The sequence below is a fragment of the Onychostruthus taczanowskii genome, unplaced genomic scaffold, assembly GCF_017590055.1.
Source record: "Onychostruthus taczanowskii isolate IOZ18803 unplaced genomic scaffold, ASM1759005v1 scaffold162, whole genome shotgun sequence".
NCBI lineage: Eukaryota > Metazoa > Chordata > Aves > Passeriformes > Passeridae > Onychostruthus > Onychostruthus taczanowskii.
Genome location: NW_024498818.1, coordinates 559,253 through 576,859, shown reverse-complemented (window position 1 = coordinate 576,859; position 17,607 = coordinate 559,253). Strand labels below are relative to the sequence as shown.

Sequence of the window (17,607 nt, the reverse complement as noted above, 5' to 3'; positions counted from 1 at the left end):
AACAGGTTATTGTTATGCCAAAAAGGTTGGATCCTTGAGGTCCCATCCAACCTGGGATTCTAGGATTATTAAACTGCAGAGAAATAAACATCCATAGCTTGTAGCTATGTTTTTCCTTTAAAACATTTTGCAAAATAATTACAGCTGAAACAAAGGAAGCTCAGAAAATTGCAACACTGGAGCTTTTTGGGGAAGGAAAAGAAAAAAACAGCAAAAAAGTTCTGATATTAATTTTTGAGTTCTAATAAATACTTCAATTATATTATGCTTTGCCAGATCTCGCCTCCAACTTCATCCAGTTCCCTGAAGAACTAGAGGAAATCGAGCTCAAAACTTTGGTTGTGCTCTTTTCTAAATGGCAAAATACAACCCACCAATTTCACTGGCATTTTTCATTTGGCAACACCACTGGAGGCATTTTCCTGAAGCAGAGAAGCAACTCCCTTTTTAGTCTATTTAAAACTGCAAGTTATTGCTCAGGGACATGCCCAAGCTTTAAAATAAGGAGCAGTAATTATTATTTCATTATTTCCATTTGGGCATTCCTTTAAGAATTACAAAGCTTCAAATCTGCACTTACATATTATAGAGTGAGGAACAGAGGAACACCAACACTTTCAAAGACAACTACTAAAAATGGCAATGTGAGCTTTTACCTTAAAGTGTAACATTCTGGTAAGGCCTTGGTCTTGCAAATATTCAGCAGATGAGCATTCCTACTAAAGCAAGACTCATCCATAGGCTTTTTCACTGGTGGAGTTTCCTTTTATTTATATATATTTTAAGGCAACATATTATGAAAGGTGGAAGGAGGAAAATAACCTGGGAGCAGGAGGTGGGGTCCCCATCAGTGTCCACGGATTGCCTTGGACTCAGCACCTCAGCAGAGACACCCCAGTGAGGCCACTGGCCTGGCCAAACCAGAACTTTGTGTCAGAAAGAGAAATCATTCCATGTTTTTTTCCCAGTACTCCCACGTGAACACCTTCCCTCTCTAGTGCAATACCCTGCAGAAGTGACTACACCTAAAAATAATTGCCAAGAAAAGATTCCAGCATTTATCACAAGGTCTGTACTGCCCTTCTAACCCTTCCTTTGTTCGCTGGCAGATGATGATGTACAGAATTGCATAAGAACATAAAAAGATAAAAATTAACTTAATTTACACAACCAATAAGAAAGTTTAAAGCAACGAAAGAAAAATAATATAAAGGCTAGATACATGAAATGCCAGTTCAACGGTATTAAGCTTTGGTAGAACAGTTAAAGAGCATAGCACCAATAAAATCCAACACCAGCACAGGCTTCAGTAGGCATGAGCCGTGATGAAAATGTAGATTTTGGCAAGAAAAGTGGTGTAGGTTCCCTGCCGCCAGAGTTTCATTTCCACATCCAACAGGAAGTCTTTGGGCTCCTTGACCTGGCGCTGCAGGTAGACGATGCCTGTATAGGCGTTGAGCCTGCGCGTGCTGAAGAAGCCCTCCTCGTTGCCCTTGGTGATGGTGAGCACGATGCTGTCCCCGGCGTAGGCGGGCGAGGGCCCGATGCGGAAGATGTGGGCTGGCACCACGATGTTGGTCTGGAAGTTGAGCTGGTAGTAGGTGATGCGCACCGGTGTGTTCTGGCACTCCAGGAAGTTGAAGCAGCTGATGCGCTCACACCTCCTGGGGAAAGAGGAGAGAGGCACCTTCAGGGGCCAGGGAACAGCAGGGAAAAACATAAAAACCTCGGGGCATTGCCAGGGATCAGACTGATGCCTCAGGATTTTAGATTTTATATTGTTCATACACTTGTAATCCTGCAATTCTTTAGCGTATAACTCTAAACTCCATACAGAGTGTTCACTACTGCTTTCCCATTTTGGTCAGACACAACAATTCCTCTCCAGGCCTGGCAATCAAGGACACCTCACTGCCTCAGGCTCCAGAGAAGTGAGTTTGGGGGGAGCAAACTTGGGGTGAATGACTGCATTACCTGAAGCTGTAACTGGAAGATTAACCCCCAATATGCAAACGGACCAAACTTATAAAAGTATAAAAACCCGTGACCCATGACTACACACTTTGGGTGTAGCCCCTGGTGAGGGGGGGGGGCTGGCTTCATCTGCCCCAAATGTACCTGAAGGCCCTTCAATAAATATAAATGCTTTTTATTCTCTTAATTTTGTCTGGCCTCTGTTTTCAGATAGTCCCATCAGGACAAGAGCAGTCCCAAACCTCAGTGTGTGATCAGCAGCTGCTTGTTCTGCCCTGCCAGTGCCCAGGAACCCCTCTGGGTGTGTAACTGAGAGCAGCACAGCCCGAGGCACAGATCACAGCCTGGGGAGAGTGTGGGGAAGCTCCACAGGAACAGCCAGAGCCAGGCTGAACGGCACAGAGCCAGGAAGGGGAGCTAGGGGCTCATCACCGGCAGAGCTGGGGCACTGCTCCAAGAAAATAACAATGAGACCCCTTGGAAAGGTACCTAAAACATGGGAGTGGGAAACAAACTCCTCAACTGGCAAAGCTGCTCAGTTCTGTAAGGCAGGAAAAGTATGTTTTAAGCCATAAGCAACTAAGTATGGGTTCCAAAGCACTGGCAGCCACTGAGGCAGGAAATGGGTAGGGAGATTTTGGGGCTCCCGAGCCCCAGCTGCTGAGGAGCTGGGGATGTGCCATTCCCAGAATCCTGCGGCCTGGCAAGCTCAGTATCCTGCTCCCCTTCAACACTCCCTAAGGAACTGCAATGTGGGTATTAAACAGGGAGCCCTAAACCCACAGTCAAAGTGGAGCACTGAGCAGCCTGGCTGCTCCTGCTCTGATACAAACAGCACAGAAGATAGTACTTTAAAATTTAATTATAAACAGAGGCATTTTAGAGCTGCAAGGAAAGCTGCAGGCTCTGGTCTCTGCTGTTCCACCAGCAGCTGGAGGGCAAACAGAGGCTTTAGGGCTTAGGAGCATGAAGGATAACCAGACACAAACTCTGCATAGGGAAGGTCTATGAGCTCCAGGCGCCAAAGCAGCTTCTCAGAGCTCTGAGCACCCACACCCATCCACAAACTAAGTGCCACACAGCAGCAGGGGCACTGGGCTGGCTCTGGTGCTGCCCCAAGGCCATACTCACATGTCAGACACCTTCCTGTAGTTGGAAGGGCACTCGAAGGACAGGCAGCGGAAGCTGCCCTGGATGTTGTAGCAAGTCTCTGCAGCTGAGCAGTTGTGGCTTCCTATTGCACACTCATCAACATCTAAGAAGAAACACAAGAAAAAGATGTTCCAAGTTCAAAAGTAAGAATTAATTCCTAGTACTTTTCAGGAATAAACAAACCCCATAATTAAGTCATGCTGAAAGACAACAGGATCTTCTCACTGATTTTTTGAGACTGAAGAAAGCTGGGCTGTGCCAGAAGAATCCATCTGTGCATGAAGGTAGCTCCGGATTAATGCAGAACAACTGAAATGAATGTGGAGTTAAAGCAAGCAAATGCAAAGTGGTCACTGCTGTCCTACAGGATCCAGGAGATGCCAAAGAGGGGAACTTAGAACAACCCTTCAGAACAAGGCACACAGTTTAGAAAACCTAAATACAAGTATCTCCCCAGAATGAGACATAATTGCAAAAGACATAATAAAGAGCACTTAGAATCTCAAAGACACTTTATGGCCCAAAGAATAATGTGGTTACCGAAATAACACATAGTCACAAGCCCAAGCCATGGGCCTGACAATGCTGAGTGCCAGATGCAGTGACAAAGATCCAGCCTGAGCAGGAAGCATTGACAGAGCCCTCGCAGTCACACTGTGTACTCCCAAACGTCTAGACAATGCACAGAGACTTTAAAATGAAATAAATTCCAACAGATGAGGCATGTGGACTGCGTAGGGCCCTGCAGCTCTGCTAATTCTCACAGAGCAGAGACTCTTAGAGGGAAATCATAGCCTTCCACTCCCTCCATTCCCCCGGGATGAGAACTGATCTCACACACTGAACCGGCTGGTTTAAAAGTCTTGCAAAGGAAAGTATACAATAGGAAATAGGAGAGAATCAAAGTCAAGTAAATCCCTTGCTGGTTCTCAGCAGTGCCCGTAGGTGAAAAGAAAATTTCTTCCATATTGCAATCATTGTCATGAAAGCAGTCCCTGCACCACTTTGGCTGCGCTGCAAAATACCACAGGCAGTTTCTGCAAAGAAGATCCATATGTTGAGCCACTACTGCATGAGATACAACTCATCTTTTGAAAACAGGGTACAAGGAACATTCCACCAGTAACTCTTCAGAACTGGTCAGATGATGAGCAACTGGAGCCAGATCATTAGCTGGGGGAAACCAACATCATCTCCCTGCACAGAGAAGCCAACAACAGAGCCAACAGCAACCCAGGCTTCCTTTGACCACATTTTCAGACACACCTCAGTATCTGCCCAGACTTGTACCTACAGACCTGCAGAGCTCCAAAAAAGTGGATGTATCCAGGGGAACTGCAGTTTTCTAAAGGTAAACTTTATGTAAGAATTTAAGTCCATGTGGATATTACTGCAATCATACTTAAAAACACATCTGAAAATATTTTAAAATGTTTATAAAGGATTTTAATTGTCATTTCATCCGCTTCACTGCTCCACAGTCAGGATTAAGTATGCTCATGCTGCTCAGGAATTACACAGAGAAAATTCACTGCCATTAGCACTCAGAATTCAAGCACAGGAGATACAAAACCAAAGTTACGTGAAGGGTTCCTAAAAGAGCCAGGGCAGGAAATGCCTGGCAGTTGGTGTAAGGACTGCAGGAATGTGCAAAGGACTAAAGGTAATCAGATCCTCCATCAGGTTACACAAGCAGTGCATCCTTTGGAAAGGGGGGTTCAGCTCAGAACCACACAGCTGCACACCAGATGAAAACCACCAGACTCCCAGAAGACATCTCCACAATTCTGAGGAAAAGGGGTGTGTGAGGGGAGGGCTCTTGTCATTTCACTAACATTCATTAATGCCAGCATGATTAAGCTTAGGTGATACTGCTGGATGGCCAAGTTTCAATTACACCACCAACATTTAATCTCCCAGTTTTCCAGAGGAGAAAACTGTAACTCATAAAGCAGCCACAGATTTCTACATCTGGCACCTCTAAAACCCCAACCATTGAGTGCTGTTCCAAGGTGCACACACAGCTCATGTGAGTCATCAAGTGCCTCAGTTGGAAGGATGAAGTGGGCTCCTGGGGAATTCACTGAGGCAATTAGTTCACACTGACAGCTGAGTTGCCACAGCACTTTCTTCTAGCACAGGAAAACTGACTTTGCAGACACCAATACTTGGCAACTTTGTCGAAGACTGACTTCAGAACAGTGACTGACACAAACCGTGGAGGCTTGACTGAGCAACTGTAATGGCTGAACTCACTGCAAGGGTGTGAAAGGCCCAGTCCTCAGGTGCTGTTACCTCTGCAGGTCCTGCCGTTGGCTGCCATGGTGTAGCCCTGCTCAGGACAGGCGCACTGGTAGCTGCCAGGGACATTGACGCAGCGGAAGGTGCAGAGGATGCCGGCGCTCTGTGTGCACTCGTCAATATCTGCGCAAAGAACACAGTCACAGCCCAGCCAACAAAACAAAACAAACCAAAACAAAAAACACAACACAGATCTGCAAAGGCAAGCTGCAGGACACCAGGAAACTCTCACCTGACACATTTATAATACATTGCTAAATGTGAGCACAACCATGGAGGTCTGGCACTGCCTTGATGCTTTCTGAAATGCTGAACACCAGCCTGCTCCCAGAAATACTGGCTGCAAGCAGTACACACTCATGGGAAGCAATAATGAGGGTGGGGCATGTCTGAGTTTGAAGCACTCAGTCTCTCTGGTGCCTCTGTAATTGAGAGAATCATAGAATTACAGACCAGTTTAGGATGGAAGGGAGCTTAAAGCTCATTCCTCCCCCTGCCATGGGCAGGGACACCTTCCAAGAGACGAGGCTGAACCTGGCTTTGAACACTCCAGGGATAAGAAATCTCTCTGAGCAACCTGTGCCAAGGCCTCACTACCCTTTCAGCAATGAATTTTTCTAGGATATTTTGCCAGGCTTCCCTGTGCTAGGAAGGGTGTTGGCTTCTTCATCATTCCTTAAACAGAGACTCTCCAGTGTGTCAGTGCTGATAACTTCAGCTAAAGAGCCAAAACCTTTCCTCTCTCCATTCTGATCACTCTGCTCCTCATTCACCATGAGCAGCTGTCAGAGCAAACCTTCACTCAGCTGTGCAGGTGTTCACTGATGCAATACAGGAATATCTTCCCACCTGATTCCTTCAGTCATAAGCTCTGGCCCCATGAAACCATTACAACAACCTCCCTGGCTGTGCAGTCCCACAGGTGTGCTCCACCCACTGAACTGCACTGTGCAGTAGCTGAGTGACCTTTTGCAGCCTCTGTGGCAGCTGCAGCTCACAACCATCCTCAGCCATCACCTGCAGCACCAGGGGCAGCTGAGGGTCAGAGAGCTCTTCCTGCTACAGAGAATAAACACACACCCCTGACCTGGTGAGGCAGCACCTTACCTTTACAGGAATGCCCATCTTCTGCCAGCTGGAAGCCTTGCCTGCAGTAGCACTGGTAGGAACCATAAACATTGGCACACTCCTGGCTGCAGGGACTGTTATCACATTCATTCACATCTGCATCCAAAAACAAACCCACAGAGATGGCCACAGTGCTTCAGAACAGTGTCTTCCACCCTTTCCTGCCCCTGAAAACCTTTACCTTCCAGTCACAGTGACTAAGGAAGGACTAATTTGTCCCTATTTTTTCTGCTCCCTAGCCAGAATGCCAGGAAGCCAGAGCATGTCTGTTGCACCTGAATTTCATTTCTCCATATGCCAATGGAAACACACACACATGCAGACATTTGTTTCAGACTTCACTAAAATACAAAACTGTTGCCCTAAAAAGATCATGGAGAACTCAAAAATTTTCCATTCAATTCAAAGTTGTTTTTTGTAAGTTTTATCACTACCAAGTTTCATCTTTATCAAAATTTGAATGGTTTCCTGTTTTAACTTTGTTCTGTTCTCCTGTCACCTGAAAGGAAAGCAAAGAGTACACAGGGAAAGAAAGAAAGCAAGGAAGAGGAGAAACTTGTTGACACTCATCTGACAACTCCAGTGTTTGACTGTCTGCAAATCTGAGCACACAAAGGTTACTGCCTTTATATTTCACCTCAAGGCCTCCTCCTAAGTCCCCTAATTCCCACAGCAGTTGCTTCCTCATGCAGGAGAAGGCCGGTACCTTCACAGTGCTTGCCATCGTAGGAGAGACGGAAGCCGGAGGAGCAGGTGCAGTGGTAGGAGCCGGGCGTGTTCTCACACGTGTGCTGGCACAGGCGCCCGGGGTAGTTCCAGCACTCGTTTATGTCTGCCAGCAACAAGCAAACGCACAATCAGCTGAGGGACACGAGCAAACGAGGTGCAGGAGGTATTTTTTAAAGTGTCAGAGATTGGTTTGCAGAGCGTGAAGTGCTGCAACCTCGGGTTCGAGGCTGTGTGACCCTGAGCTCTAATTGCTGCACGGGAGGGACCAAAGACAAAGTGCTGTGTCATGGCTCTTGGGAGGACAGTGCTGGAACCTTCAGAGAGGTTTCCCACAGCAGCAGAAGCATAACCCACAGGGAAGGACTCTGCAGATGGTTTAAGTGACAAACTGTAAGTAACCCTGCAGTTAAGGCAAGCCAAGGGTGCCTGGTCCCAACTCCCAGCTGGGAGTGACAGAGCCCAGCTCTGGAGGTGACGCCATCCTCTTCTGAGGCACTGCACTGCAGAACTCAGACTGCAGTGGTGCTGAGCACTGCAGAACTCAGACTGCAGTGGTGCTGAGCACTGCAGAACTCAGACTGCAGTGGTGCTGAGCACTGCTTTGGGGTCCAGGGCTCAGTCAGGGTGAGCTGCCAGCCCTCCCATGCCTCACGCACCGATGCAGCTGCGGCTGAAGGCGTCGTACTGATAGCCCATCTTGCAGTCACAGCGATAGCCCCCGGGCAGGTTGTGGCACAGCTGCCCCTCTCCACACCGGTGCACCCCAGTCTGGCACTCGTCCACATCTGCAGAGCCAGACAAGGCATCAGCATCAGTACAGTTTGCTTAAAACCAGTGTTTATAAAGAGACACAAAAAGGTCCATTTAATAGCAGGATTAGAAACTGGACAGGAGAAATACCACCATCTTCTCCCTCCATGCTTTTCTCAGAGGCAGTCGAGTCAAACCTGGGAAAAGCAGAGCCTTACCTTCAAAGTGAAAATGGTAACTGGACTTGCAATGGGGTTCTCCCAGTATATTCTGCATTTCAGTGTAAACACACTTTGGTTCTGATCAAACCATGACATTTAAACCCCCCATTCTGATTTCTGCCATTCCATGAGTCACACCAAGCCATTTAAAGCAAAACAAGAACGAGCCAGAAATTCTGCTCATCCCTTCAATTAAAGCAATTGCTATTTTCATCTCCACCTGCCCTCTCAGTCTGCTCCTGCTGTCTACCTTTTGCTCTTTCCCAATGTTGATTTTTTTCCTTTTCTCAATCAGCTCCCATTTTGATACTCCCCACGGCCTCTCATCCAAAATCCAATACCAACAAATTAGTTGCTTCTTCACTCACACACATCATTTCCAATCTCATTCAAACATCCTCAGAGGAAGATGAGAGTTTTCAATACAGGCTGATTTACAAGACTTGCAACATGACTAAATAGCTCATCAGCATCTAACAAATCCCTCTTACCATCTGTGACAAGAAGCATCAAAAAGTCTGATTAACTCTCACAATTGTGTTTTTCTTCAAGTATTCCAAGCTCTGCCACTTACTAAGCCAACAGATCCTGATTTTTTCCTATTGTTCACATCTTCAACTACTTTCACAACCCAAATCCCTGTTCATGTAATTGTGGAACCTTGTCCAGCTGGGTCCTGCTTCAGATGCATTTGCAGAGGGCTTTGGCCACATTCCATGGCAGGCAGGGCACTGAGAGGAGGGGCACCTGACCAGGCCACAGTGGGAAAAGTGGGGCCACAGAAATTACTAGTATGCTAATAGGACTATCCTATATTTGGTCAAGTTTCCAGTTCTTGCTTCCAGTTGGCTCCATGTCTAGTTCATATAAGGTCAGGTTCTGAGTTCACCTTTGTGATTGGACCTTGTGTCCCTACACCTGGCTGCATTTGCCCTGCCCAGGGATCTTTGGAATCTAGCCTCTGTAACCTGCACCATGTTTTGTTATTTTGGTTATTAAAGTTTGTATTTTCCAGGCTGTTTCACTGTTCCCATCCCTCATTTATTAGCCAGCCCCCCCTGGCTGAGCCGAGCGAGATCACAGAGAGCTTCTAAGCCCATCTGTAATAATCATCAGGATGGATCTCTAAGGCTGGAAGTTCACCATACTGCCCTATTTGAAGCCATAAATTTGAGCACTGAATCATTTCAGAGGGCTCCTGGGCAGTTCTCTATCAAACAACAGCCTTGGAGAGGCTGCACCCACACAGTCCCTGATGGCACCGGGGTCAGGGATGGCAGGGAATGCCCCTCACCATGCAGCAACTCCTGACAGGAACTGAGGTTTCTGCTGGAACATTGAGTTACCAGTTCTCTTTTAATCAGAGATGGCAGCAAAAACAAGGAAGTCTTTAATGCAGATAATTTGCAAAGTAGCAGCTTTATTTGTAATGAATTTGTGAGTGCAACCATTTTGCTAGTTTGTCCAAAATTCTGTATTCCATTGCATTCAGACTTTGATTACTTCTAGGGCATTACACCATCAGAACTGTGCCATATTTCACACTTACAGGGTTTTCAGCTAAATCTAAGAGGCGGGTTTTAATAACTCATTTGCTAAATCAGAAAATCTGAGCATTTTAAAGACAGATGAATTCTCTAAACAGAGGAGATGACCCTACAAGTGTCGTTCTGCTAAAGAAACATGTGCAGATGATGTTTTTACTACTGTGAAATGAATAAATCTGATTCAGGGATCTAATTAGCTATTGTAATGCCTCACAGACACTAGTCTTTATCACAGAGAGAGGAAATTAGGACCATATGTTTTTCTTCTTTCTTCTCGGTGCTCTCTGCCTACTTAAAAAAAGCCATTCAAAAAACAACAAACAACACAAACCAGCAGTAGGGACAGAGTGCACACAGCAAAGACAGCGAAATCACCAATTAACATCAATTATATTTTCCCAAAATCAAGCTAGAGAAGCCTCCTTATGCCTATTCCTGAAGAGCTTTGTGAGTGCTGTGAAGCAGAGACAGAAAGCCATCAGGAATCACAATGCATCATGTTATTGCACTGTGCTCTAGAGCAGAGATGCTGGAGGATTAATGGCAATTTCTCCCTCTCTCCTGGACTTACACACAGCCAACTATTTTTTTTAGGAACAGATGGGAAGAAAAGCTGGATTCTTTCTGTCTCATCAATTTGAAATTTAGCAACATAACTTGCCCCAGCTATTACAGAATCACAGAATCATTAAGGCTGGGAAAGGCTTCCAAGATCACAAAGCCCAGCTATTGATCCAGCACCACCATGTTCACCACTAAGCCACATCCCCAGGTGCCACATCCACACAGTTTTTGGCCACGTCTAGGGATGGGGACTGCACCCCTGCCCTCGTCTGCAGGGCATGCAGGGCACTGCAGCCAGGATGGCTGTGCTGCTCAGGGTGACTGCTGCCTTGTGGGAAAAATGGCATTCATGGAAACTCTGGCATGGTGGTCACCCTAAAAACAACCTCAGGGTAAGCACAGGCCAGGGGGTGCAACCATACCCAGCTCAGGTGGCCTGGCTGAGAAAGGACAGATCAAAAGCAGCTGCAGAACTGTGTCAGCACAGAACTGAGAGGGACAGGACTTTTGGAGCTTCTTTTTGTAAGAACTAAAATATCCCAGGCTGTAACAGGACAACAAAGAACACTGCACTGCTTTGCCCTGAACTTACAAAACACAGTATTTGGAAGCTTTCTCAATTTCCTCACTTGTACCCATGAACTGTTCCTTCCAAGTGTGCTACTTCCAAATCTTCTCTACCTTTCTACTGGCCACCCATGGTCTGGATAGGCCAGGGGGTAAAACCATGACGGGAGGTGGAGGATAATGAAGAGCAAAAAGGTGAATGCAGGAATACCTGTGGAAATGGGGTCCAGCTGTACCTCTGGTGTGCACTGCAAGCTGCTAACTATGACCAAATTAGTGGCTCTCAATTAATGGTTCCCACCCACCTGCAGCACTACAAAGCACATTTTGTTAATCTGCCATCCTTCCTTTTTTCCAGGGGAAGGCAGGTAAAAATCACTAGGATATCACCACTAAGCAAACTGCTGCTTTGTCTTTTTTTTTTCTTTTCCCTCACTGTCATTTTAGGATGTTCTATCTTATGTAACCTGGAACATGGGGAATTGGAGAACACCCAGCCATCCTTGCCTTGGGCACCAGGGACTGAGCTTCCCAGCCCTTGATGCCTCATGTGCTCATTTACAAACAAATGCTAACAAGCACTGAAATCTGCTATTCTCAGTCAATAACTCCCTAAATACACTGGAACAAACACAAATCAGGATCAAGCTGCATGCCAGCCTACATGAATATTTCATACACTCATTCTCTTCAGAATTCTTTTCACACAGTGAGAATTTATCCTAAACACCCTCACAAGTGGATGTAATGGGGAACACCATGCACAGAAGATCACTACAAAGAAAATCCACTTGGTGCTACTCTCGTGAGACCCCAAAACCAGCATGCCTTGTTTTCTGCAGATCACTTCACTTCCAGGGAGGTACTACAAAAACCACCTAGGCATTGTGGTCTTGACTGACAGGATGAGTTTAAAAACTAACTAAAGCACACTCTCTTCAGACTGGAAGCCAGTGAAATCTGCAGCCAAAACCAGTTGCTGAGCATGCCAAGAGAAACTCCATGGAGCAATGAGACATCAGGATCCTGCAGCACAAACAAATCCCAGAGGTGCAGGGACAGCTAATTCCCATTCCTCAAACACATTTAGGAATCTGGAACTCCAAACTCTTTGGAAGTGAAACAGATTTTTCCCCTGGGAGAGCCCCCACCCAGCCCCAGGCTGCGCTCACCGATGCAGCGTGTGCCCTCCTCGTTGGAGTGGTACCCTCTGCTGCAGCTCAGCATGTTCCTCTGGCACGTGTAGGACCCCACGGTGTTGATGCAGTTGAATCCTGGCTTACAGGGCTCAGGGAGAGACGTGCATTCATTGATATCTGGTGAAGAACATGAACAGAGCAGTGAGAGATGCTATTTAACCCTTGTGGTCTGCTTTCTTCCAACTGTCACTTCTTTTCCTTCCCTTCAATTTCTTGTACTACAGAGATAAGGTTGATGAAGGTCTGCTGTGGGGAAAGTTCCAAATTCAACATGCAAGTATGAGCAGCAGCGTTGACATTAAGCTCACAGCAGCGTTTGCAGAAAACTCCAGATCCAAGGGGTTGATGCACAGGAGCTGCAGCACAGGGCACAGACCCTGCTGCTCACACTCACCCACACAGTTGCCCTCAGGGTCTTGCAGGAAGCCATCCATGCAGCGCTGCTTTGACTCGCAGTAGAAGGAGCCCTCTGTGTTCTGACAAACAAAGTTCACCTTGCAGCTGTGAGTTCCTCTCTCGCACTCATCGATATCTGTTCAGCACACCAAAACACCACACTGGGGTGAGCTCAGCTCTGCCTTTCAGCGGCCTTCATGGCCAGCTAACCTCCAGAAAGGAAATCAGGAGGCATTATTTCAATAGACACATGTTACCAATGAGAAATCTGAGGGTTAAGCATGTGTGCTCTTGGACATCACTTCAGGATTTGTCAGGTCCTGCAGCAAATTTGATTCAGGTCCCTACTGCCTCATTCACAGTTTCTTTTGCAACCCACAAATACCAAAATAGCGGCAGTTTTTTTTTACAGGCCACTGTAAAACAGTTTGTAAATATTATAATCCTCTATAATCTAATTTCAAGACTAGAAAGTAAATTAGATTAGTAATACATGTTAGAAATGCTCTATAATCAGACAACAGAACAGGGCATTCACAAAACAGTCTCTTTAAGTAAACCCAAGCTTTATTTATGACAGCTGTTTATAAAGGATGATTTCTGATAATTTCTGTTTTATGACTTTATGTTCTATGTCAAAAGCTAAGCTCTTTCCTTGGGCACCTCTTACTGCAGCTGTCAGGAAACTGTAAAACTTGTAGGTGTAAATAACAGTGAATTTTGCCCTGAAGGCAGGGCACGTGTGTCCCTTGCACAGTCTTGTGCTGCTGTGAGCACTGATGTTCCCTTCTTGGTTAGACACCTACAGGGACAGGGGGGATGAAGAGTAACTTCTTAACCCGTTCCAAATGATTAAATGTAAATGGAAATAAATGCTGACAAGGATTCTGAACACAGGAAGAATGGCGCTGTCAGCCCTGTGTTCCATTCAGGCTGGGAATTTTTGCTGGACTCGCCAGCAAACAGCATCAGCTGAGTCAGGCACAGGAGCTAAGGGGCATTCCTTCATCACAGAGATGTCAAATCCTAATTCAGAAGGTTTCATCCATGTTCTAAGTAATTTACAGTTATCCCTGGAAACCATTTCAAATGAGTGAATGTGCAGGAAGAGCCTGTAAAGCCCAACACTTCCACGATGAGCAGCCTTTTTTAGCTGCAGCACTGGTACCACAGAGCAGCAACAGCAGAATGCTCTGCAATCCCTTCCCCTCCCTCAGTGTGAGAGCTGAGAACACTTTCCTTACCCACACACTCGCCGTCCTTCAGCTCGTGGCCGGGCTGGCAGCTCAGCTCCTGCAGGCAGCGGAAGGAGCCCATGGTGTTGACACAGTGCTCTCTCCTCTGGCAGGTGTGTCTCTCTGTCACACACTCGTTGATGTCTGTGAGAAAGAGGGAACAAATCAGTGCCACAGGCTGCCACAAGATCTCCCTCTTCCTTCTTTTCTGGAAGGAGCAGAAAGCTCAAATGAAGGACTCTCAATAGAGGCTTTGTTACAGCGCTCTGATGGAAGATGCTTTTAGCCCAGTGTCTTTAGTTAAGAAAGAGCGACTGAAGAGACACAAATCACCAGGGGGATTTCCTCCTCCTCCCCTCTTCCCAAATGCCATGGGGATGGTGCAGGCACTGGGACAGGGATGGACAGAACTGAGGAAAGGCAGGGGGTAGAGGATTGATGACCAGCTGGTGGTGAAGGGATGGAAACTCCTGGACAAGGGAATGAGAAAGGGATTAATGCCCATTGCTCCTCTCCAGACCTCCACAGTCCAGGCCACTGAGCAGCCCTCTTGCCTCAGGCCAGGCTGCCAGTGATGGGAGCTGAGGCTACCTGCTGAGCTGGGTCATGCTGGCATCTGTTCCCTAAAGGAATACATCACTGGGACTGGATATGCAGGAACTCATGGACCCTGATGGCTCAATCAAGTTAGTAAATTTGTATTTAGAGCTTTAAAGAGATTTGATTTCAGCAAGTGGAGTAGTGAAAAAGTTCTTTTTAAGAAATCACTTGAACACAAGATTGCAGAGCATGGAACAGTTAGGGAAGGAATATGAAACACCTTTAAAATGATATGTTTTGATAGGCTTGGATGAAATCATCTAACATTCAGGTTTTGCTTATGTTAATAGTGAAAGCTAGAACAGCATGATGAACAAATACTTAGAAGCAACAAAAAGAGGCAGAGACTGGGAAGACAAATTTTCTTGCCAACCACCACAAAACATCACACATTCCCAGTTCTATATAAAGTTAAGAATTGCTAGAGCTAACAAAAGCCAAATGTGACCAGAACCATTACCAGTCCTCTGGCTGCTCTGTGCATGAAGCTGTTTTCATACTACACAATAAAGCAAGTATTGTTTAAATCAGATTTTCATTTTGGCTGTAGAACCTCATTCTCAGATAAGTACATCATATATATATGACTTTCCCTGTGGAGCACAAAAACAGGAAAAACCATTCAAAAAGATTTTTGTATTTAAAAATGTGTCAGCTGGTTTTCTAGCAAAGAAATGAGGAGAAGCACCAAAACCCTTCAGTTCCTGGTGGGTTCGGATAACTGGTGATACGCGCAGAGTTTTGCAAGACCTGCGTTAGCCTGGTTACATTCCACTTCTCACTTATTCCTATTTTCCTTTTTTTTTTTTTTTTTGCTCTCTGTTTGCCATTGGACTCTCTACATGCTCTAGGCTTGCTTTCCAAAGCAGCTGGTTAATCCACAGCAAGGTCCTGGCCATCACCTGGATCTCTTTCTACCTGTCCCACATGAAGTCTGAGCTCCTCCACTGAGGGGCAGGTTCTTGTCTGCCCCGAAGTTCTTACAGGGCTATGTCCCCCTAATGCACTTTCCCACTTTCTATTAATTAGTGTTATCACAAGTGAAGTAGACTACGAGTATTTTCACAAGTGATCTTGTGGGGGTAGCAAAACCCCCTCACATGCTGCAGGTGAATATGAGGTGCTGTGGTAGAACCCTCTCACCTACTTAGACTTAGTTAATAAAATTTTTGATAGTTTAAAAATTTATTTTAGAGAAAACCAGCAACAGATGGCCACTTAATAGCACCCAAAGCACTGCAAGACTTTCTGCTGGCTGTACCACAGATCTGAGATTATCTTTCTTGCAAACCACAAAAAGGCTTTCACATAAACAAACTGACAGCATCACACTGCAGCTCATGAGCATGAGTCAGCCCAGCACCATGTCAAAAGAGAAAGTATGTTTGTCTGACATATGAACCAAAGAGGGTAGGAGGCATTCCATGTGATCAGCAGGTGGAATACTGAGTAACAGACATAAAAAAAGGTTGTGATTTCAGAGAGAAAAAAAATCTCATACGATTTCATGTTTTGTCTATATTTTTGATTTAATTTTCAAAACACTGAGTGCTTGAAAAAATATGCAGAACTGGCTGGAACATATTTGATGAAATTAAAATGATGGAAACTGGCAGATTACAATGCAGAATTCTCGCTTTCAACGGAAGTTTTGTGCACGAGACACTGACAAGCTCTACAGCCTGACTGTAAACTGGGCTGAGCTGCAAGGCTTAAACCATGAGCCACGGCCAAGCAAAGCTCTGCTCTGCCTGTCCAGAGTCAGGGCAGGAGCCCCTGGTTGTGCCATCAGGCCAGCTGCCAGCCCACCACATTCCCCTGGCCAGTTTATCATGCAAACATGCCTGGTTTTGTTCATTTTTCTAAACAAATTCCTAAATTTGCTGTAGAATCCAGAGTGCCCATGACCTGTCTCCCTCCAGTCCTGGAAGCCAACTCCACAAGACAGTAAGAGCTCGACAGAGCACCAGGAAGAACAGGAGTTATGTTTTCAGTCTCAAACACAGTTAATTCCAACACTGGATCAGCTGTGGTATTCATCCAACCCAAATAAGCCTGCGAGGGAGGGTAAGATGATGTTTTCTTTAAAAAACAGGGAAAAGAGAAAAAATAGCTCCATACTATACTGAAAAATAGTTACGCAGTTAATTTTTGAGGAATCTACGCAGTCTCTGTGTGTGGCAGCAACATTCCTCACTTTATGTCAGCAAAACCCAGAATGAAATGCAATCATGTAATAACTCTTTTTTTTCCTGCAGAACTGTTGCTGAAAACAGCAGCACACACACGATCCCTGAGCACAACTGTTGCACCCAAGGGCTGGCATTTCTGCCATCAACATTTTACCTACTGCTATTTATTTCAATATGCACTTTGACATCAAAAACTCATTTTGATGCACCTTCTATTAAAAAAGCGAAATGTAGACTTTTCTTGGGCTGCATCTGCAGTTTCTCCTTATTTTTTCCTCTTCAAACTGCCTCAGCTCTGTTTTATGGGACACATCTGTGCAATGCAGACACTTTGTTATTTTGCAACCACCCACCCAGTGGGTCCAGGAATAAAGAGACCACGTCCTGCTCCCTGCCGGGAGGGAACTGAGGTGGGAGTAGCAAAGACAGGAGCAGAGCTGTCAGTGTGCAGTGGGTGGTGGGAATGACTTTGCCTGAAAGTCACCAGAAAAGCAACACCCAACCTGGCTCTTATCTCTGGAGAACATGGAGCTTCCAGCCCAAAGGATTTTCTGCTCCCAAAGACACACAGAGGGGCTGTGTGAGAGCTGTTTAAACAGCTGGGGACTCCTCTCTATGCATGGCTGGCTTTTGGGAGTCCTGGGTGTCTGCTCCTGAATGCACCTGAAGTTATAATTCCCCATCTCTGACTAAAGGGAACTCCACAGATCAAAGATGATCAGCTGCTTTGTGGCTGTGCAAAGATTGCTCCTCCTGTCCCTAAAACATGCAAAGAGTAACATCGTTAAACCAACAAGAATTTGCAAACCAATTACCAAGGTTTCCTCCTGGTGTTTGGGACAGCTCAAGGTGGAGAGCAAGCTGTTAGGCTGGAAAAGGATACCCCAGGAGAACGAGGCAGAGAGCAAAACACAACCCACAGTGTTTGCCTGTGGCTTTCCCCTTCAACCACAAAAGTAGGGAAAAATGTTAAACATGGCAAATGTTCTGGTGGCACCACACACGGAGCAGAGCTGGATGGGAGCAGGGAGCACACAAAAAAAAGGAAGAGA

The 17,607-nt window shown here is 45.9% G+C and overlaps 1 protein-coding gene across 8 annotated transcripts in view; it reads right to left on the bottom strand.

Moving 5' to 3' along the window:
- Positions 1-213: 213 nt before the first annotated feature.
- The window catches only part of FBLN2 (fibulin 2), a 92,121-nt gene continuing 74,727 nt past the window's right edge, over positions 214-17,607 (bottom strand). For all 8 annotated transcript variants that reach the window (XM_041399509.1, XM_041399518.1, XM_041399515.1 and 5 more), the window contains 9 exons: positions 13,773-13,907; positions 12,527-12,664; positions 12,106-12,249; positions 7,941-8,069; positions 7,262-7,387; positions 6,535-6,651; positions 5,422-5,550; positions 3,106-3,229; positions 214-1,664 (listed from right to left, as the gene is read on the bottom strand). In XM_041399509.1, the coding sequence (XP_041255443.1) occupies positions 1,307-1,664; positions 3,106-3,229; positions 5,422-5,550; positions 6,535-6,651; positions 7,262-7,387; positions 7,941-8,069; positions 12,106-12,249; positions 12,527-12,664; positions 13,773-13,907 (1,400 nt within the window). In that variant the 3' untranslated portion in view covers positions 214-1,306. The remainder of the gene's footprint in view (positions 1,665-3,105; positions 3,230-5,421; positions 5,551-6,534; positions 6,652-7,261; positions 7,388-7,940; positions 8,070-12,105; positions 12,250-12,526; positions 12,665-13,772; positions 13,908-17,607) is intronic.